We start from the raw sequence: 20,756 nt of genomic DNA, 5'->3' as shown, positions 1-20,756 counted from the left end.
TTTCCTTCTTGCAGATGCGTCGATCAGCGCTGCGTGGCGCGGCGCGCGGAAACGACAGTGGCGCACTTTACCGTCGCTACCGTAACGCCGGTCTGTGCGCCGTGCCGTCCCTCACCTCATCCGTGCAAGGTGACGTGAGCACCTCTGTTGTCACTTCTTCATCTCTGTCGTGCTCGCCTCGTCGCTCGGTGTGCTATCCCACCTCCCTACACATGTCGGCACGTCACCGTCTAACCAACGCCAGCATTCTCTCCAACATTAAGAGCATGGCAAATGAAAAGGATGACTTGACGAGTAAGCTGGTGTACCTGCGGCGGCGACAGGAGGACGCCATTGCGTTCGCAGTAAAGGAGAAAGAGATGCTGGCGGAGAAAGCGAAGCGGCAACTGGCCCTGGAGGAGGAGAAGCGCAAGGTGGAGGCGCACATAGAGGCGCTCATCGTCGAGGCGGCACAGATCGGCGGCCCGGCGGCGGCACAGCGGGTGCGAGATGCGATCGCGAAGGACAAGAGCCGCTACGTCCGCTCCGTCGACGCCTTTGGCGACAAAACGGTCCGGCTGCAGCACACCTTCGCCGGCCTGGCAGACAACCGCATCATCCACTGGTGGGAGTACGCGTACTGGAACTACATGCGCTACTTCTTTACTCAGGAACTCCTCATCGCCAAGGATCGCTTCGGTAACAAATTCACCGTGACGTGGCAATTCCTAAAGGGGCGTGAGGAGCAGCGCCGCATGTACCGGAAGGACTCCAATAAGAAGCACCAGCCGTACGGCGCGCTCGCAACGGATGAACGGCTGTGGGAGCGGTGGATGCGTGGCCACCGCGGCGACCCGCCAAGCGTAGCCGAGGAGGAACATCTCCGCGACTACAAGAAGCAGTTCTTTGGTGCAATGGTGCTGGAGGACGAGGAGGTCGAGGACGCGCTGATGAGGCTGATGGCACACATGAACCGCGCCTCGCAGACCTTCCAAGAGCTGGACGACGATCAAGTGTACGGCGACGCCCATCGCGCCGCGAAGCCGCTACGGGAGACGGAGCGCAAGCCCGGCGAAGAGATGGCGGCCCGTCAGAAGCGGCAGGGTGCGACGTGGACCCTCGGATTCGCCCGTGGCGACCTCTTCTACAACGAGGAAGAGACGCAGGTGATGCGGACAGAGATGGGTCACCTCTTCCGTAATATGGAGTGGCAGGCGCTGGAGTACAGGCGGCAGGTGCGCAGGAACAAGCAGCAGCCACCGCACGGCAAGCCGCCGGAGGGGACGACGGACCCGAACACGCCAGATGGGGACCCGATGAATCACTACTGGGAGCGCACTGACTTGGGCATTCCCTACCACGACGCCGTGCCCGACCTCACGACGCCGGAGTTGGAGCGTATGCGCATCGAGTCGGACCAATTAGAGGACGAACGGCTCGCGATCCGGAAAGAATTGGGGCTCACAGACCTCGGCGACATCCGCGAAGGGCGCGAGCCCATCAAACGTGGTCATGCCCCATTTCAGCCGCCGCCAGTGTCTCAGCGGTGGAAGCCAAAGTGCTGGGAGGAGTCGTGGGGCACTGGGAGCGGGATGAAGTACTGAAACCCGTCCTATGCATACATATGGATGGATACACATCTATCGATCTATATTAGATGGGTGGATGTGGCCTGGGTAGGTGTGGTTGTATAGGCATCTCTTATAGCTGCGTGGGTGGATGCGGAGAATGTGGAGAAGGGAGGCGCGAGTGGGCAACTGTGTGTTGATGGCCCGCCCCGCCCGCCCGAAGCTCCCACCATTCCCTTTGCTCCGTCTAGCGCTCTCTCTCTCTGCACCTCACAAGACATCACTCGAACGAATAAGAACATCGGCATCACCTCCGCCTCGCCGAAGTGGCACTGCATTGCGGCCCACTCACACTTATACGTGCGTGCGTTTGTTTGACACACGCACACACACACACACACACACACACACACACACACACTCGCGCGTACATCGTCGACGCCCTTTTAATCCCCACCCCACCCCTCTGAAGAAACGCAGTGGCTGCCACTCCCCCAGCGTTACGCATCTCCCTCCCCCTCTCTCACCGCACATATGCACCTGCCCACACAGACCTCTATCACCTGGCAGCAACACTCAGCACCTGTCGGCTCGCTCTGTCCTTCCCTTCCTCTCTCTCTCTTTCGGCATAGCACTCTCTTATCGAGGAGATGAAGCTCGCGGATGCCAGTCAGTGCATTGGGAAGAAATCCCTCTGCTTCCACGCAGAGCTCAACACCTTCGTGGCCTACCCTGGGTTGATTGTGAGCCACATTGGCTACCTCGTCGTCGTCATCCTGCTCTACAAGTTTATGGCGGGGCGCACGGCGTACTTGCTCAAGTACCCCATGATTCTGTACAACATGACGCAGGTGGTGTTGTCGCTGACGATGGCGATCAACCTCGGCCAGTTCCTTGGCTACGGCGTCTTCAACTTGAACGGCCACTTCACCAGCACCATCGAGTACTGGATCTTCATTCACTACCTCACGAAGTTTCTCGACATGTTTGATACGTACTTCATGCTTCTGCGTAAGAAAGAGGAGCAGCTCACCTTCCTGCACATCTACCATCACTTGACGATCGGCTTCATCTGGGGGCTCCTGCTGCAGCACGGCGTCGCGAACGGCACCGCCTTCTTCGGCGCGTGGATCAACTCCGCCGTCCACGCGCTCATGTACTTCCACTATCTGTATACCTCCCTCGGCTACAAGAACCCGCTCAAGAAGTACCTAACGCAGATACAGATGATTCAGTTTGTTCTTTGCATCTTGCATGCGGTGCTGGTCGTCGTGTTGGACTTGCATATCCCGAAGAAGTGGGCGGTGCTGCAGCTGTGCTACCACATGACGCTGCTATACCTCTTCATGCAGTTCTACCAGAAGGGCATGCGCAAGCTCAAGCACAAGGCGAAGGCATAGGACACGAGCGAGGACGGTGCGAAGAGTGAAGGGGGGAGAAACAGCACTGCGCACACACGACGAACGGCCGATTACATTAGTGTCGTTGCTCCTTTCGCGTTTGGTGTGGAGTTCACGGTGTATGTCTGCTACGTTGTCCCCCCCCCTCCCTCCCTCCTCTCCGTCACTACTACCACTCCGAGGTTGACCCCCGCTCCCCTCCTCATGAGCTGTTATGGTTGCCTTTAACTAACGAACTATGGTGTTTCCTCCCCTCATCTCTTGCCGGTGGATGACGGGGGGGAGGGGGGGGAGTGGGCAGCGCAATCACACCGAGAGCACTGTCGCCCCCCTCACACGTATATACAGACACGTACAACATACTCGCGTATGTGCGCGGCTAGACGACTGTGATGAGCCGTTGCCCTCTGCCACCCCTCTCCTCCTTGCACCATGCCAGTAACCAGCGCATGACGTTCGCCACGTGGGCCATCTCCACTCGCGAGCGGATTGATGGGAACCAGGGAGGAATGGCTCCGCCGGCCCCTTCCATCGCGGCACGACCGCTGGCGGGGGTCTGTGCGGGTACTTGTGAAAAGAAACAAAGCGCAAGGGACCCATCACCCACGCACACGCCCCCACCGCCACCCACCCCTGCATCCCCACTTCATTTTTTTTCCCGTCCGTCCGGCATAGCTTTGCATGCGCCAACATGTCGCGCTTTGCTGAGTACCTGGTGGGCATAGCATGGGGGTACAGCAAGTATACTATCGACGCCTTCAACAACATCTCCCGCTCTCTCGTCGAGGACGACGAGTACATCTTAATGTTTCTCATATTCCTCTGCATTCCGGCTGTCCTGATTATGTGGGCCATCGCCCGCTGTATCCGTCGTTCCCACAACCGCGTCCGCTACGCCTCCGAGTATCGCGGTGCGGACAGCAGCGACTACGCCACATCAAGCAGCAACTCATCCAATAATAGTCGCAGTAGTGATGACGATGCGGCACACCACGGCAACCGCCGCTCAGGGCGCCGACCGACCATAGAGGAAGTAGTGCAAGCGGCGCAGCAGCTGACGGAGCAGGAGACGATGCGCCGTCGTCGTAACCGACGCTTAGCGGCGCGATACGGATGCGGTGGAGACGCGTCAGCTGAGGTTGCTCCCGACGGAGAAATGGAGGGCAAAGAATAAAAGCACACGCACACAGCGCGGGCGGATGTGCGTGTGTGCGTCACACCCCACCCCCACCTACACCTCACCCTCTTCGCACCGTCCATTTTAGCAGCCATGAAGCGCGCACACGCCCACACACGTATGTTAGATAGTGGCACCGCCTTACGAAGAGTACACAGTCACACTTCCCCTCACCTCATTCTCACATCCTCAGTGGTGCAGACGCGCCGAGGCCGCCCACCTCTGATGTCAGACGCACATAGTCCGAGGCCTTCCCTCTCTCAGTGCTCTCTCTCTCCCCCCCCTGCTCCCATTCTCGGCACCACCACCACCACCACTTCCTCTCCTCCGCTCTCTACCTCTCCGCTACCCCCCCCCTTCCCTCCTTAGCCATCCAACGCAGCTTGTAAAAAGACGTGAGGTGGCTGCATTCATTTTTGTGCGTGCGCTGCTGTGATGTCCCCCCATCCCTTCGCCCGCTCCCACAAGCTCTGCACACGGGTGTTTGTTAGACCTTCTCTCTTTCGCCGGTGGCTCCATCGCCGTTCATCTGCTCGGCCCACGGCGGTCCTCATCACCATCTCACAGCGATCCACCTCACACTGCGCCAATCATACAGAGAGCTCCTGTACTTGCACAGATACACAGACTCTCCTGTCCTGCGCGCTCCACCATCGCTGCTCTACACCCCCGATTCACCCAACCCTTCACTTGGACATTGCTGGAGAGTCGCTCTCCCAGTCGACTTCCTCTTTTGGTTTCCCTTTCTCCCCTCCTCCTCACTGTATCGACGTCGCGGCAAAGACGGCGGCGGCACCATCCGGATCATGTCTGTCTCACTCGAACGACGACAAATCTACGAGCTGGGGGAGGTGCACCCGCGCAGCTATGGCCTCAAGGCAACGGAAATCTCCTCTACGATGAAGCTGGACCTCAGCCACAATCATCTCCGTACCCTTCAGCGACCCTTCGCGCGTTCCAGCCTAGGTGGCGTTCGTGTTGCTGCGGATGCCGGTGCAGCGGTGTCTTCGCCGTCAACAGCGACATCAGTCAGTGCGTCGCCCATGTCACTTGAGGAGGAAAGCAGCGCCCTACGCCCCTTTACCTCCCTCGCGCACCTCCTTGTCAACCACAATCAGTTACGCAGCTTGGTGGGACTGTGTGGCGTAGCGGACACGTTGACCGTTCTTATCGCCACGCACAACGCTCTCACATCGCTGGATGGCATGCAGGCATGCAGGCGATTGATGTATGTGGACCTTTCCTACAACTCCATTGAGTCGCTGCAGGGACTGCCGCTGATACTCGCGGCACCGTCTCAGAGAGATGCCTCTCCGAGTAGCGTGAACGCACATGATGTTCAGCATAGAGTGGTCTCGGTGGAGAGCATGCCCGCGCTCTCGCACAGGGGGACATCCGCCGTGGAAGGCGCCGCCGCAGCTGCACAGCTGTTCGCTGATGTTGCCGCGCTGAATGACGACGAAGAGATCACCCTCGAGCGCGTCGACAGTAGCGACAACGAAGGCCATGCACCCATCTCCGTCAGCTTCCTGACCTCACTCGAGGCAGAAACGCATCGGCACTCCAACGTGCCTAGCAGTGCTGGACATCCACACCATCACTATCATACCCGCCACTCACATCAGCAGCAGCCACCCTTGAGCTGGTCTCCGGGCGGCATCGGCAGCAACAGGTCCGGTGTCGTGCTTATCCTCTCGCACAACCGCCTGCGTGGGCGTGCCCTCCCGGACATACTGTGGGTGGAGTTGGCAGGCGCTGAAATGGGAACAGCATTGGGCGCCACGCCCTTGTCAGCGCACGTTCTCCTGCGCCCGTGGTGTACGGCTCTGACGCACCTGGACCTATCGCATAACTACATCGAAGACGTCCGCTACGTGCGCCGACTCTTCACCCCAATACGCTGGCCTTCTTCCGCTGCCTCCGCCACGTGTGCCCCAGCACTGACTCGTCTGCGTCGTCTCGACATCAGCGGCAACCCGCTATTGGTAAACGGGTCGCTGGCGGAGGAGCTCACGAGGTCGGTGCAGTCGCCCCCGCCCGCCACCACAGCGTCGCCGTGGGCGTTGCTCGTGTCATCGCCCGCCAACGCACGGCGGCCGACGATCGCACCGGCAAATGACCGCCAGAACAACGCGGAGAGAGCGCCGCAGGCGTCGGTAGAGGCAATCGTCGCGGACGGTTACAAGTCGGTACTGCCGCCTGTGCACTTTCGTCTGAACTACGCCTCCCGCACACTGGATGCTGCACTGCGGGCCCCGTCGCCGTCGGCGAGCGCAGTGGCTTTTCCGAGCCTGGCCGCTGCGCAAGGTGCGATGGATGCGCTGCTCACCTCCCTCGCCGAGCGCTGGCAGTGCGCTGCGCCATCGTCGTCGGCGCCGGCTACCGAAACGATGTTCTCTCTCTTCTCCCCCTCGGACACTTGTACTGTGGAGAAGGCGTCGCAGCCGTGCGCCGTTCACTTGCGCGGCGGCGAGCTCACGGTGTTGGCCGCTGCGCTCCAACAGCGTGGTGCTCGCCTGGGCGAGATGCTGGAGGTGCCGACACCAGCCCTTTGTGCGAAGCGCGCTGCCGAGTCCTCAACACCACACAGGGCATGCAGCGGCCGCAGCCCACCTTCCTCTGGCCACGCACGCAACGGTGGTGCCGCGCACACGGATACTGCGATGGCCGCCGGGGCAGATGCCTCCCACGCTATTTTTCTCACGCCGCCGCCTCGATGGAGCCGCGGGACTTCCGTCAATGTAGACACCAGCGTCCTGAGCGGCAGGGGTGGTCCATCGCTGACAGCAGCACAGCGGCCAACAGCATTGACGACTCTGAACTTCGCGCCACCTACGTCACCGAGAGCGGCACTTGTGGAAGCAGCACAGGACGAAGAGAACATGCCAGATGACGCTGTGAGCACCATCACCACCAACAGCAGCAGCCATGTGGAGACGTCGACAGTGGGATACCGGCTTTACCAGGGTCGCGGGCATCAGCGACAGCCGGGGCCTGTCGCCGTCAAGAGTGCCGAGCGCAGTGGAAATGCGGTAGCATATCGTGACGCCACCATCGACAGCGGCGCTGCAGCAGTATCATGCACTTCAATGTTGTCATGCTCTGCAGATGCGGTGGCGCTGCAGCTCCTGCGCGCGGAGGTTGTCGAGCTGCGCCGTCGCTATCGTGAACTTCAGCGCCAAACTCGGGACCAGACATGCGTGCTGCAGCGCCAGGAGGCGACGATACGAGAGCTGAAGGTGAGGGCAGCAGTGGCGCAGCGGGAGCATCAGGAGTCGAAAGCTGGACTGAGCAAGGCGCACCTCGAGATCAGGCGGCTGCGCGAGCAGGTGCAGGCGCTGAGAACGTCAGCCACGCAGACGGCGCCGCCTCCATCGACTTCTGTGTCGCTGCAGCTGCCGCCCTCTGACTGTGCATGAGCCGCTCGCGGTGCGCCCGTGCTACTGAGTGAATGAGGGAGTAGATAAGGCCATAATGTATACTGGGGGGGGAGGAGAGGAGGGGAAGCACGGAGGCTACTGATTGCTACCCCCTCTCCCCTCTTCATATCTCCAACTGGTGATGTTTTTTGGGCGCGGTATTCATCTCTCTCTCTCTCTCTCTCTCTGTACACTCCATCCAGGGCCCAAAAGTCAAGTGCAGTTGCAGCCCCACCACCACCACGCAGACAGAGGTGCACCCTCACATCCGGTATGGCGTACCGGTATGTGTGGCCTATGGGGGTTTTGGGGGGACGGGCCACAGAATGGTCTCCTCGCTTCAGAAAGCAACCTCTAAGGGGGTGGGGACTATAATGATGCGCATGGGCATCAGGGCTTCTCTAGGGAGTCGGGAGGGAGGGACGGAGGGAGGGGGCAGAGCCGCCCTTTGCCTCTCCTCCGATCCCCTCTCGACTGCATTAACGCATATACATGCACGCTCGCCGGATCTCTCTCTCTCTCTGCTTTCCACTTCTGTCTGGCTTTTCCTCCCCACCGCCACCACAACCCCGCTGGTCATGTGCACTCACTCTTCTCCCAACATGGACATCCGCAGCATCTCTCTCTCTCTCTCTCCTCTCCCCTCACTGCCTGCGTATAACGCACAGATTGGCGGCTGCTCGCTGACATCGTCGCCCTTCTGCCCCCCCCCCCCTCCCCCTCTCGTCGTTTTAGGTCGCGAAGATCGACAAAGAACACAAACGCGCACGTCTGTGTTCGAATAAAATGGGCCGCACTATGATGAACTACAACGTGCACGAGGGCCACCTTGAGGCCATGGCGCACGGCTACCGCGACGCCCTTCTCCGTGCCGATGAGTACAACCACCTCTGCCAGTGCGATAACCTCAGCGACATGAAGAGTCAGCTGCAGATCACCGACTACGGAAGCTTTTTGCAGCAGGAAGGCACGCTGACCTCGCGGGTCATAGTCGATCGCGCGCAGGAAGTGCTCTTGAGGCAGTTCAGGGAGCTCCGCTCCTGGGCCGAACCGCCGCTGTGTCAGTTTCTCGATTTTATTAGCTGCGAGTACATGCTGTCAAACGTGCTGAAGCTTATCGTGGCGAAGCGCAGTGGCCGTACCAACTTCGAGCTGCTCACCAAGTGCCACCCCCTCGGCGTCTTCCCGGAGATGCCGACGCTAATCGCCGCCTCGGACGTGCAGGAGATGTTCGAGGTGGTGCTCATCGACAGCCCTGTGGGGCGTTTTTTTAGCGCCGACGGCGGCTTCGAGCGCGACTTGGATGAGCTCTCGGTGGAGTACATCCGCGGCATCCTCATGAAGAACTACTACGAGCAGTTCTACGACTTCTGCTACAACCTTGGTGGGGAGACGCGCGAGGTGATGTGCCCCCTGTTGGACGCCGAGGCAGATCGCATGGTTCTCACCTTCACGCTGAACACGCTGGGCATGAGAGAGATCACGCCGGTGGACCGTCGCAAGGTGTTCCCGAACATCGGCTCCCTCGTCGACATCCACGACGACATTGCGGAAAGCGAGAACGAGGAGCAGTTGCGCGACCGCCTGCGTCGCTTCACGAAGTACTTCGAGCTGCTCGACGAGAGCAGCCGTGCAATGGGCTCGGCGTCTAAAAAGTCGCTGGAGCGGCGCTTTGTTGAGCAGTTGGTCGTCATGTACAACGACGCCATGACGCGGCAGTTTCAGTACGGTGTCTTCTATGCCTACGTGAAGCTGAAGGAGCTGGAGATCAATAACCTTCAGTGGATCGCCGACTGTGTCGTTCAGCAGATGCGAAACCGCCTGCACGAGTATGTGAGCACCGTGCCGTACGCTCAGTAGAGGAAGAAGCTGCAGAGCCAACCTATCCACACCTCTGTGGCTGTGTGGGTGTGGATGTCCCGGTGTGCTCCCAGAGAACTCAACGGACTTGTCTCCACCATACCCCGTGCACGAGTACGTCTGTCCATCTCTGCGCTTGGACCAGTGCCATCACACGTGAACATCACCTCTTTGTGGGCGGGGCTGGCTGCCCTATCGAAGCTTCGCTCTTTTTCTCGGTTCGCCCTCGCTCTTCTCCCTCTTCTGTGGAGATGGCGGTGAGGGGGCAACAGTGTTTTCGGGCGAATTGCCGTTGTTGAGTTTGATGGTCGTGCTGGTGCTTTCCTTCTTTGTCCGTTGTTGCCGCACGGTCACTCTTCGGGTCTGTCTCAGCGAGGACTGCGCCAGCGTGCGCGCCTCTCTGTTGTGTGAGTGTGCCTGCCTGTGTGTCTGTGAGCGACGTCGATCTCTGTCTCCTGCAACGAAAAAAAGCGCCAATGCCGAAGCGCACACGTCTTCCTCCTCCTCCTCCCCCCCACCCTCTGTCGCCCTCGTGAGCTTGTGCAATGTGCGCCCTCTGCGTCCAGTCGCTGCTACCGGCACGTGAAGCCGAAGCGCCGCAACGCGCGGTAGAAGGAAAGGCCGTGGTGGTGGAAAGAGCAGTTTGGTCGATATGAAGTCCTACCGTATAGGCCAGTCTCCTCATCCCACCCCTGCCTTGCCTGTTTTCCCTGTCCTCTAGCCCTTCTCAGAGAAGCAACTCGGCTCACGCACCCACGCCTTGAGCTCCCCATCCTCCTTTATCTCCTCCATACACATGAAAACGACAAAGCAGCAGCAGCGACCTCCGCTCATAGCCATTCCCCCCCCCCCCACCCCCTCTCCCTCCCTCCCTCACTTAGTGAGCTTAGTCATCACCTTTGCGCATACAACTGTAGTCGCAGACGCGCCTATGAAGTCGTTCTTCTCCAAGATCAAGTCGAAGCTGAAGACGAAGCGGAAGCCGCTGGCGCCGTGCGATTGCTCCGACTTCATAGAGGCCGCACCAGCAGACCCGTCCCTGACGCACCTGCGCAGCGTCGTCGTGGCCCGCCACTTCCACGGCGCCCCGCCGCCGGCCTCCGACGTGGAGAAGGCGCGGCGCGACTTCGTCGTTCGCAGCACTATGTTCGATCTACGGTACCGGTGCGGTGCCGGTGGACGGTGCACATGCGCTGGCGCGCCGGCGTGTCGCTTTCCACGGTGCTTCGCGATGCGACCAGTGACGAAGGGCGCTGAGGTGCTGGCGGAACGTCAGGTGTACGAGGTCGAGGACGCCCCGACGCCTGAGATACGCGCCTTGGTGGCCCTGGCTTCCGAGGAGAAGCTTGACGAGGTAGTGAAGGGCATCCAGCGCACCGTCGACGCGCAGCTGAAGGATGCCGCTCGTGGGCGTGGCCTCGAGGCACGCTTCATCATCGACGGCTCCGACGGTCATGAGTTCACCCCAGCCACGCCGAAGACCGGCACCGACAGCGTCCACGCAGGCGCCAACCCGCTCCGCGAGGACAAAGATCTGCGGGAGGAAATCACCTCCCTGTACCTCTGGCGCGCTGCCCTGCTGGTCAACCTGCGCCGCGACGAGCAGGCTGTGTCCTCGCTTCTCAACCTCGCCTTCGCGGTGGAGCAGAAGGACCGCACGCGGCTCTACGGCGCCGCCGCTGCGTGGGCAGTGCTGAACGACATGGAGGTCATCTACTACCGAAGCCTTATTAAGACCTGCAAGCCCTTCGATCAGGCGGCGCACTTCGCGACGGAGCGGCCGCTGCTGCTGACGCGCGTGTTCGAGGCGACCAGGGGCGACGATTACCACACGGACTACTGCACACACGTCGTCTTCTCCAAGGAGGTGACGGCGACAGTAACACGCGCGCAGACAGCGCAGATGCACGGCGACTTCACCGAGGACCCCATGCGCAGCCTATGCCTGCCTCTCACAATGCCGTACTACCGCTTTCGCGTGGGCGATGAGTTCTGGAAGCGCTTCTACGCGCTGCTCTGCATGCCACCGGTGCCGCCGCCGACTCCGGAGGAAGCAAAAGCGCAGACAATTGACCCAGCCGCGGAGCTCGGCCTGACGCCAAACTACATACTCGACGCCGTGGGCCGCAGCATGATGCTGCACCACCTCGTCACGTTCGCTGACGTGCGCGACAAGGAGATCGACACCGGCGCAGTCGCAGATCGCGTGAAGGCGATGAAGCTGCTCGACCTGCAGCCGCACCCGTCGGACTACGCCCCGGTGCTAACCATCAGCGAGATGCGCGTCGCTGTGGCCCGGATGAAGGAGCTGCTCGTCGTTGTCCGCTCCTTCGAAGCCGCGGGGCCGGAAAAGCTGGCCGGCGCGGCGGCGGCGCGGCGTGTGCAGGGCGGCGGCGGGGCGGCGAACCCCCGCGCGGCGCCGCCACCCGCCTAGGCGCCAGGGCAGGCGGTGGCCCCTGCCCTGGGGCTGTAGAGGAGGGGGCCTGCGCGCGCGGCGAAAACCAGGCCTGGGCAAAAAGGCCGCCCTGGGGGCGCCCCCAGGAAAGGCGCCCCGCCCCCTGCACGCCCGCCGACACCACCGCGGCCCCCCCCCCGGCCCCACGCGGGGCCGCGGCGATGGCCGGCCGCAACAGGAAAAGGCACGAAAGCCACAGGGCAGAGACACCAACGACGCGCGCGGGTTAAGTTAATGCGTTTCGCGCACCGCTATGTGTACGTGGAGGTGCATTTAAGGAGATCTGCGGAGGGGAAGGCAATTGAATGGAGAACGAGTCGTCGAGATTGAGTGACCCCATGGTGACGCAGAAAGACCGATAAGTTGCTTCCCTCGACGTGTGTGTGAAGGGGCGGGCTGGACGCCGCGAGATGCACGCGTACGCGGAGGAGGCAGTGCAGTCGTCGAACAGAAAAAGCCCCCGGGGAGTAAAGTACACACCCACACGCATGCACTCCTCACAGTACAGCACTGCAAAGGGGTCATTTGACCCTGTGCGGGTGTGTAGGCATGTTGTCTTGTGACGCGGTACTGCCCACACACGTATGCATACGGGCTCACACAATGATGGAGGAGGAAAGGCTCAGCAATACGAAGGAAATGGAAATAGAGCAGCGTGAGTAATCGCCATCGCCGAGTGAAGTGGATGGCACTCAAACAGCCGTCAGCAACCTCCCTCCCTCCCTCTTGGAGTCCACGGCCGGCCTCACCGCCTTTCTCAGTGCCAGTATCCCTGGCGCGGTGATCGGCCGCGCTGCGCCGTGGCCAGCGAGAAGCTGTACACGGTGTGTGGTGAGCAGAGACACGGCTGTCGCCATAGCACGGTAAGCTCACCCTTGCGCTGCCCACTCCATACAGCACAGCTTAGTGCCAGGTGAGCCATCAAGGCAAAGCCGAAGCGTACCGGATTTGGTGACGCGTCGAGGCCGCAGGTAACCCCACCGCAAATGGGGCTGCACGCTTGCGCATAACGAAGAGGGTGGACCTGCACCGGCACCGCCGGACGGTCAGTGCCAAGGTGCGCGTTACTCGCCGGCTGCCCCTTGCACCCAGGACGCGTGCCGCACAGCACGCCAAGTACGCCGCCCAGTCAGTGCGCTTAGTACGTGCTGCACGCCTTCAGGCATTCTTGAAAGCCCCCGAGACGGCCTCCTCACACAATCGCGGCAGGTCTCGAGGGCCATCAGCAAAAGCGGCGGCGTCGCGCCAACCAGGGAGGATGTCTTACTCACCCTCGGCCGCCGCGTCCGAACCTCGAGCGAGACGCTGCGCGACGAAGTAATACACGCGACATCCCCAGCACGTTGAAGCTCGACGGTGGTCAAACTGACTGGCCCAAACAGCCAACGCCAACGCCGCTATAGCGCAGTACGTCACGTCGCTGTGCACCTCGCTGCCGTGCGAGGACGCTGGCAAGGCCGCCCACCTCAGGACACCAGCATTGCCATATGAAGCAAACGCCATGCCGCACGACATCGCGCACGACGGCCACTCTGGAGAGGGGCTGCGCCGGGCACAAGGACTGTAGTGCTATGACGGCAGAGTATTTGAAGCCCACGACTACGTCAACTTGGGGAGCGGCACAGACACCGCCATCCACCTCGCGCTGGCAATGTTGAACAGTACGCAGCACCTGCACACCCGAAGCACGGGCAGGGCACACTGTGTGTGTGTGTGTGCATAGCTCCCTCGGAGGGTGCGGAGCAGGCGTCGACCGGGACAGCGCTGAAGGCCTCCGTGCTGGCGTCATAGAAGATGCGCACCTCCGCTGTTATGCGTGTCGGCACCGCGAGCCGGTTGGGCTGGCGTGATTGCTAGCGCCATTGCCCTCCGCGTGTGTGCCGGTAGCCATGATGCATACCACAGGTCGTAGCCGGTGACGGCTAGGTAGATGAGGAGCAGGCGCTACCCGTGGAACTCCTCTGCGGGCCACAGCAGCCCATCGGCGATCGCCTCCAAATCGCGCACGTGTGCAAGGTGACGACTGCCGATGCCCGCGAGCGTTTCATGGGTCCGATGCACTTCATAATCGCCGCCGAGCGCCACACACTCCGCGTCCCTTGTGCGCACCATGGCGCTGTTTACTGCTGATGTGATGTGAGTCCTCAAGCACAGTAGTTTGCCAGACACATACACCACACATCGTCCATCCGCGCACTCAGCAGTGCTGAACAAAGACGCTGTGTGTTTTGCTTGGCAGTGACTGTGTGACCATCGATCGGGGCTACCGGCCAGATGCCGAGCAGCACTCACATCAACACCAGACGTAATGAATGCTATGGGAATGAGGCGAAAAGACGCGCGCACGTATGCAGCTGAGTTCAGCGCTGTCGTCGAGCGACAAGCGAGACTGTGTGTGTGTGTGTGTGTGTGTGGGTGTGAGTGGGTGTTAAGAGGGCACACAAGAGAGAAAGACAAGCGGGCAAAAAAGCCAAGTGACGGGGGAAGGGGGGCGACCACGCACGGTGCCACATTTCCCTGATCGATTTCAGTGTGTCATTCTACTCACGCAAACGAGCAGGCGACGGTACACATCTACTTTCCTCTCGCGCCTTGGCAACGCGCCTGTTGTCTCTCCAGCCTGCACGTCGCCCTCTCCTCGACAAGGGGAAAGGAAGAGAGAGGTGGCTGTGATGGAGCGCCAGCAGTCACGGTGTGGAGTGGTGGCTGATGGGCAGTTTAGTGGTTTGTCTATCAACAAGGCTACAAAGGAGAAAATTACTTTCATCGCTATCAAGGTACATTGTTGAGTCAGAGGGGGGAAGGCATCCCTGTTGTGTGCGTGTGCATGTGCGTATGCGTGTATATATTAGGCCTGCTTGTGTATCTCTACGGAAAGGCTTGTCAACACATCATTCAGGAAGTACACAGTTTGAGCCCGTGTGGTGCGCCCTCTCGAACACACGCTTACACAGAGAGAGAGAGAGAGAACACATACATACATCAGTCCTTCAGCCATGGGAACAATGACAGGAGAGGGAACACAACGGGAGAGAGAAGACAGAAAGAAAACAAAATGGGAGACACACAGAGACCGAGAGAGAGAGAGAGAGAGAGAGGGGGGGGATACAGGAAGTGATGAAGAGAAGCTGATCAAGACTTGTGTGTGCTGGGATGCGTGGGGCGTAGGTTTGTGGGTGCGTAAGGGCGCGAAAGCACCATAAAGGCGTAGAAGAGGAAAGGAGGGGGTGATGGAGCAAAAATGCTGAGAAAAGAGAAGGAACCGAAGAGAGAGTCGCGACAGAGGGTGGGGAGGAGGAGGCGCGGTTCCAGCGAGTGCGGGGAAGGGTGGGGAAGAGGAAAGGGCGTGTGTGTGCATGTGTCGTAATATATAAATATAAATGGATAAACGAGAGCCAAAGTACTCACACACAGAGAGAGAGGGAAGACATAAGCATCAAACGCAGCGACGTACGCGGGCATGCGTACCAGCCAACAACAACAACAGACAGCGCCTACACACCACACACAGTCACCGCCGCAACCCCCCCCCGCTTTCTATTACTCCTATTAGCTCAGCAGCTCCAAGATCTGCTGTACCTGGTACTCCTGCAGTCCTTCAACTTCGTCCCCTTCCGTCTCCACAATGACCGGGACGCAGCCGCCGTAGAGGTCCGTGTCGTCTCCGCGCAGGTGGTTACTACTGTGGGCATTGCTGTAGTGGTGGTCAGCGCCGTCTCCCGGTTGCGAGGCGACAGCAGCGAATACCTCGTGGTAGGGAAAGCCACAAGGGAAGTGCACGGCGTCCATGGGCTGCAAGGCGGCAACGACGGAGGTACCGCCATCGTCCCCGTTGTTGTCGTCGTGCCCTGTCGACGAAGCGGCGGCGGGTACTGAGCTTCCGTGCGACGCCTCATTCGACGTGGCCATCGGGTAGGGCGTGGCTGTGGTGAAGATGGTCGGGTGAATGAAGTGCGATGCAGACAGCTGCTGCTGCTGAGCTTCCTCCTCTTCTTTGTGGAGTTGCCGCACCGCTTCGGCCACCTCTTCCGCTGTGATCGCATCGCTATAGGTCTCGACGGCATGATGCGGCTGGAGGGCACCAAAGAGGCACGGCTGCGTGCGGGTGGCGTCGAGGGGCTGCTGATCATGAATGGGGTTTCGAGCCTGACTGGTGCGTGTATTGCGAAGCTGATTGAGGTCGGTGTCGTCGAAGCTGTGCACGTGGTCATTCCGTAAGAAGTCGAACGCGTTCGGTGTGTGCACCTCATTGCGGAAGAACTCCACCATCGCTTTGGCGCTGCTGCTCTCCACAAACTCCACAAAGCCGAAGCACAGCTGGTCAAACTTAAGGTTGTGCGCCGCCAGCGCCTCCGCTGAGCCCATGCGCGTTGTCTCCTTGTCGTCGTGGCATAGCCGAACTTTTCGGAAGTCGCCAAAGTGAAGTAGTAGACGCCGCACCTGGCCGGCGCTGAGGCACGAGGGTAGCTTCGTGATGTACACCGTCCGCTCCGTCATCGTAGCGTCTGAGCGCTCAGCAGAAGCGGCGGCGCCACCACCGCTGCCGCCGGAAGCAGCTGTGACAACCGGTGCAGAGAGGGTCGGCGTTGCAGGCAGAATGGAAGTAGTAGAAACGGTTGGGATGGGCGGCATGCCGGGTTGCGGCGCTCCCGACAGCAACCGCGAGCCCCAGTTGAAGCGCATGCTCGGGTGCTGCGGCGTGAGGCCCAGCGAGCGCAGCGCGCTGCTGACCGCTGTGCCGGCGGAGTTGCTGTCCGCCGATAGCATGGAGGCGCCCTGGGTGTAGTTGCTGGCCGGAGTGGCCAACATCACCTGCGGTGGCACAGCGCAGCTCGGCCCCGCAACCGGCGTCCCCTGCTTCGCCTTCCAGTCGCTGGTAGTGTTGTAGGACTTCGAGACAACGCGGCGCGGCGTCGGCCGAGCACTCGGGGTCACGAGCTGCGACTTCCTCGCACTCGCATTGACGCTGTTGCTACCGTGGCCCTTTGCCAAGTTCGCGTTGCTGACTGCCTCCATGGGCGCCTCCTGCGCGCCGTTGCGCGGTGTGCAGGCACCGCTCTGGTGCTCCTCCCCTGCTGCAGCTGCGACAGCACTGAGCGTGCTCACCACCGGAGTGCTGCTCTTCGTGGGCACGCCGCGGAACTCGCACACAAAGCGCTCGTACTCGTCGCGCGCAGCGTCCTGCGCGTAGCCTCGGGGGTCAAGCGAGCGCCAGACGCTGACCATCTCATGTAGCGCATCCATCAGCGTGATCCATGGACGGTGCTGCTGTTCCTCAACGAGGCTCGACGGGACATCCGGCTCTCGGCACAGAAACTCTTTCGCCTCCCGCAGCTCCTTCTCGCAGTTGCGGAAGAGCGTCGTGGCAAAGCACAACGGCGTCTTGGGCAGGTACGTGTACTGGTAGAGGTAGGCGCACTGCACCGCTGCGACGATGCGGGTCTGGCGGGCCGCCTCCGTGTCAGCCACCAGCATCATTAGTGTACGGCCAATCTGCTGGAGAAAAAGAATACCCTTTCGGGCGCTCAGCGAGGCGTCGGCCGGCGTTGCCGGGGTGGTGCGCACGCGAATGCCCAATGTGCTGTGCAGCGTGCGGAGAGCGCCAGAGAGCGGACTCGCGAGGATCGTAGAGTGGTCTCGCATAGAGAACAGCACGTCCCGCAGCACCGCCGCGAGCTTCTTCGCCTCCGCTTCGCCGCTCTCCGCACACAAAACGAGCGCCGCCATGTCCGCGGCGAGTTGGCTGTCATTGAGCGATTTGGACCGCAGCTGCTTCTCGACAGACTCAAGCAGGACGGCTGCTGAAGAGACGCCGGAGGTCGGGCTGGGCGACGACGTTGACCCACGAGGCGTAGACGCCGTCGCGGTGTAGCCGCTGCTTGTGGTACTGCTGCCATTGCCGTGCGCGGCAAAATGGGCGAAGGCGGGGCTCGTCGTCCGCTCGAGGAAGCGGGCCACAACAGGCCGCCGCTGCCCGTGGGGCACAAAATCGTTCATCTTTTCCGCCGCCTCCATCGCCATCCCTTTGGAGCCGAAGATGGCGACGCCACTGCAGCGCAGTTTGCCGTCCACCGAAGCGGGCCGCGGCAGCAACTCCGAGTTCAGGGCCCCCATCGGGTAGAACATCTTGAAGAGCGCCTTGGAGGTGGTGCCGTAGGCAAGATTATGCACGCCGACGAGGTATACCGGCTCGCCTGCGTACTTCTGCAGAAAGTGCTGGTCAATGGAGTCGTAGACAGCGGTGGCGTTGGCACCGTTGTCCAGCACCGGCGTCGCAGCACCGGTGGGCATGATGAGCTCGAGCCCGGCGGAGAGTGACGGCGCCGCCACGACGCTCGCAGGGAAGACGTCGTGCGGGTTTGACGCATCCCTGTGGCGCGACTGTAGCGGCGCTGGGCGGCCGCTGGGCCTCGGGCTTACCGCCTTTGCAGAGGGCACCACGTCACCTCGATGCGACTCCCCGCTCGGAGAGTGCGGGGGCAGCGGAGAGCCGGACAGCGGCGTTGCCTCTTGATCGGGGCCGCAGTAGCGCACCACGAGCGGCTGATGCTGGCCATGTGGCACAAAGTCGTGCACCTTCTCCACGCCGACCATGGCAAAGTCCTTACGAGTGAAGAAGACGACGCCAGCGCGCTGGCGTACCGCGAGAAACGCCTTGGAGAGTGTCTCCGGCATCGCGCGCGGCTCCAGAACCTCGGCCGCGGACGCCCCTGTGGGGAAGAAGATCCGACTCAGCTGCTTGTCGGTGGTGCGCGGGTGCAGGTGAAAGACAGAAATCATATGAAGCTTCTCATCCTTGCACTTGCGATCGTAGAGTTTGTGCACGTAGGCCTCCGTCTGTTCCACTAAATCCTGGTTGTCCATCGTATCGCCGGCCGCGGGGACGGGGGCAGGGGAAGGCGAGCTGCTTGCGTGCGAGGTGCCGTCGTTGCCAGCCGTTGGGCAAGCCAAGAAGTTCATTGTCGTCGGAAACCACAGCTGCTGTGGTGGTGCAGGTGCGACTGCGGAAGGCATGGTAAAGAGCGTCCCGGCAAAGGCCGGGGTAACGCGGAACTCCTGCGCGTCCGGGTTAAGCGCCATGGTGGTGCCCGACTTGGCAGGTGTGGTGGGCTTTGTGAAGGTCGTGTCGTTGCTGGAGGTCACCACAAACGATGGCAGAGGCGTTGCTGTCGTGGTCGCCCCAGCTGCGCTCCTGCACGGGATGTCGTGCGATGACTCTTGTGCCTTTCTGTACATTGAATGTAGAGAGTGCTGATTGCAGTAGCGGCTCTGCTGATGGAGGGCGGGAGTTTGGCCGGCCGGTTGCGATGCACTGGGGCGTAGTTAGCTCAAGGGCACCCAAAGATGGACGCAGGCACACGGAAAGAGAGGCACAAGGATATGACAAGGGCCCACGTGAGCGCTCTTTGGGTGTGAGCGAGGGAGGGGGAAAGAGGCACACGCACACGCACGGCGAAACAGGAGACAAAAGAAAGGAGGCGAAAGGGGGGGTAAATACTCGGAGAAAAAAGGCGTGTGTGCACGTGTATGATTGGCGTATGTGCGGAGGAGGGAGGGAGAGGGAGGGGGGTAGTGTGGTGTAGATATGGGGGGGAGGGGGGGGGAGGGGTAACTGTGCGTGTGTAAATGCGTGCTGAGTGGGTGGCAGGAGACGAAAGGAAGGAGCACGAAGAGCGCGCGCGCAGGGACAACAACAACAACAACAATACTACTACTACTACAGGAGACAGCACAGATCAACTCGACTGAGGAGGAAAAATAAAAGGAGAGGGGCCTACACAAACACACGTATGCGGTTGTGTGCCTCTCTCTCTCTCTCTGCGTGTGTGTGTGGGAGGGGAGGGAGGGGTGTGTGGGGGTGTGCTTGAGAGAGAGAGAGAGAGAGAAAGGTGTGCGTCTAAGCAAGAGAGGGAAGAAAGAGGGAGGGAGACGTAAACACACACGCACACAAACAAACAAAAAAAAGGGGGGGGTGCAGCAAACGACACGGGACGAAACACACCGTACAAATTCTTTGAAAATCAACACTTAATTTTATGTATGCGTGTGGGTGGAGAGACCAGCGCGCCACGTGGAAAACGAAACCGCGAGTGTGGGTGGGGTAGAGAGGAGGGAGAGGAGGACCGGTCTTCGGGCGTGCAGGTCTCCGAGTCCGGCAGCATTGTCCCTGACGCCGGCACACGTGCCCTATCTGATGTCCTCCAGTTTGTCGAGCAGATCGAGGCGTACTACGTCCTCGCAAACAACTCCACCCCAGAGCACAACCTCGTCAGCACAGCACAAGAAATTGCACAGGAGCACAACCTGCGGAACTTGCAGGCCAAGGTGGCGGAGGTGTACACCAACGTGCTGGAGAGCTTTGCAAAGAAGGAAGGCCTGTTCCGCATGCACATGATGGGCAAGCGGGTGAACCAAGCATGCCGTATCGTCATCTCACCCGACTACTTGCTGGAGCCAAACGAGGTGCTACTGCCCCGCCCCTTCGCCCGCGCGTTGACCTTCCCGGAGCTGGTGTGCAGCTACTCACCAGCGCGCATGCTGTTCCTCAAGCGGTGCGTCATGAACGGCCCAGATATGTATCCCGGCGCCACTCACCTGGAAATTACCCTGACCAGCGGTGAGACGCACTTCGAGGACTTGCACGTGCCAGAACTGATTCGGGGGCAGCACGCCATGAAGTACTTTGCGATGGCCCATACCGGCTCCCCCACGGTCCACCGGCATATCCTCGATGGCCACCACCTCATCTTCAATCACCAGTCGACCCTGCTCAAGGAATCCCTGACGCGCTAATCAGGCCACATGCTCCCCCGCTTCAAAAAACCCCCCCTCCCACAACCTAAAAGCAATCTCTTACAACCCACACTTTTTACGGTCACCAGATTAACATTTCTCCCC

At 60.8% G+C, this 20,756-nt stretch overlaps 7 protein-coding genes across 7 annotated transcripts; 6 read left to right on the top strand and 1 right to left on the bottom strand.

The window, feature by feature from the left end:
• Positions 1 to 14: 14 nt before the first annotated feature.
• LBRM_05_1170 (conserved hypothetical protein) lies at positions 15 to 1,583 on the top strand (the record flags this gene model as incomplete). Its single annotated transcript, XM_001561881.1, has 1 exon — positions 15 to 1,583. One exon carries the CDS (start codon positions 15 to 17, stop codon positions 1,581 to 1,583), a length of 1,569 nt encoding a protein of 522 aa, XP_001561931.1.
• Positions 1,584 to 2,197: 614 nt separating this feature from the next.
• LBRM_05_1160 (putative fatty acid elongase) lies at positions 2,198 to 2,947 on the top strand (the record flags this gene model as incomplete). The annotated part of the gene is made up of 1 exon (XM_001561880.1): positions 2,198 to 2,947. The coding sequence occupies one exon, from the start codon at positions 2,198 to 2,200 to the stop codon at positions 2,945 to 2,947; it is 750 nt and encodes a 249-aa protein (XP_001561930.1).
• Positions 2,948 to 4,930: 1,983 nt separating this feature from the next.
• LBRM_05_1150 (hypothetical protein, unknown function) lies at positions 4,931 to 7,543 on the top strand (the record flags this gene model as incomplete). Its single annotated transcript, XM_001561879.1, has 1 exon — positions 4,931 to 7,543. One exon carries the CDS (start codon positions 4,931 to 4,933, stop codon positions 7,541 to 7,543), a length of 2,613 nt encoding a protein of 870 aa, XP_001561929.1.
• A 786-nt stretch (positions 7,544 to 8,329) lies between these two features.
• On the top strand, positions 8,330 to 9,403 carry LBRM_05_1140 (vacuolar ATPase subunit-like protein; the record flags this gene model as incomplete). The annotated part of the gene is made up of 1 exon (XM_001561878.1): positions 8,330 to 9,403. The coding sequence occupies one exon, from the start codon at positions 8,330 to 8,332 to the stop codon at positions 9,401 to 9,403; it is 1,074 nt and encodes a 357-aa protein (XP_001561928.1).
• A 796-nt stretch (positions 9,404 to 10,199) lies between these two features.
• LBRM_05_1130 (conserved hypothetical protein) lies at positions 10,200 to 11,837 on the top strand (the record flags this gene model as incomplete). The annotated part of the gene is made up of 1 exon (XM_001561877.1): positions 10,200 to 11,837. The coding sequence occupies one exon, from the start codon at positions 10,200 to 10,202 to the stop codon at positions 11,835 to 11,837; it is 1,638 nt and encodes a 545-aa protein (XP_001561927.1).
• A 3,570-nt stretch (positions 11,838 to 15,407) lies between these two features.
• LBRM_05_1120 (conserved hypothetical protein) lies at positions 15,408 to 19,094 on the bottom strand (the record flags this gene model as incomplete). The annotated part of the gene is made up of 1 exon (XM_001561876.1): positions 15,408 to 19,094. One exon carries the CDS (start codon positions 19,092 to 19,094, stop codon positions 15,408 to 15,410), a length of 3,687 nt encoding a protein of 1,228 aa, XP_001561926.1.
• Positions 19,095 to 19,898: 804 nt separating this feature from the next.
• On the top strand, positions 19,899 to 20,651 carry LBRM_05_1110 (DNA-directed RNA polymerase I largest subunit; the record flags this gene model as incomplete). The annotated part of the gene is made up of 1 exon (XM_001561875.1): positions 19,899 to 20,651. One exon carries the CDS (start codon positions 19,899 to 19,901, stop codon positions 20,649 to 20,651), a length of 753 nt encoding a protein of 250 aa, XP_001561925.1.
• Positions 20,652 to 20,756: the final 105 nt, after the last annotated feature.

This window comes from Leishmania braziliensis, chromosome 5 (genome assembly GCF_000002845.2).
Source record: "Leishmania braziliensis MHOM/BR/75/M2904 complete genome, chromosome 5".
Lineage (NCBI taxonomy): Eukaryota > Euglenozoa > Kinetoplastea > Trypanosomatida > Trypanosomatidae > Leishmania > Leishmania braziliensis.
The sequence above is the reverse complement of the archived record's forward strand: the minus strand, read 5'-3'. Positions and strand labels throughout refer to the sequence as shown.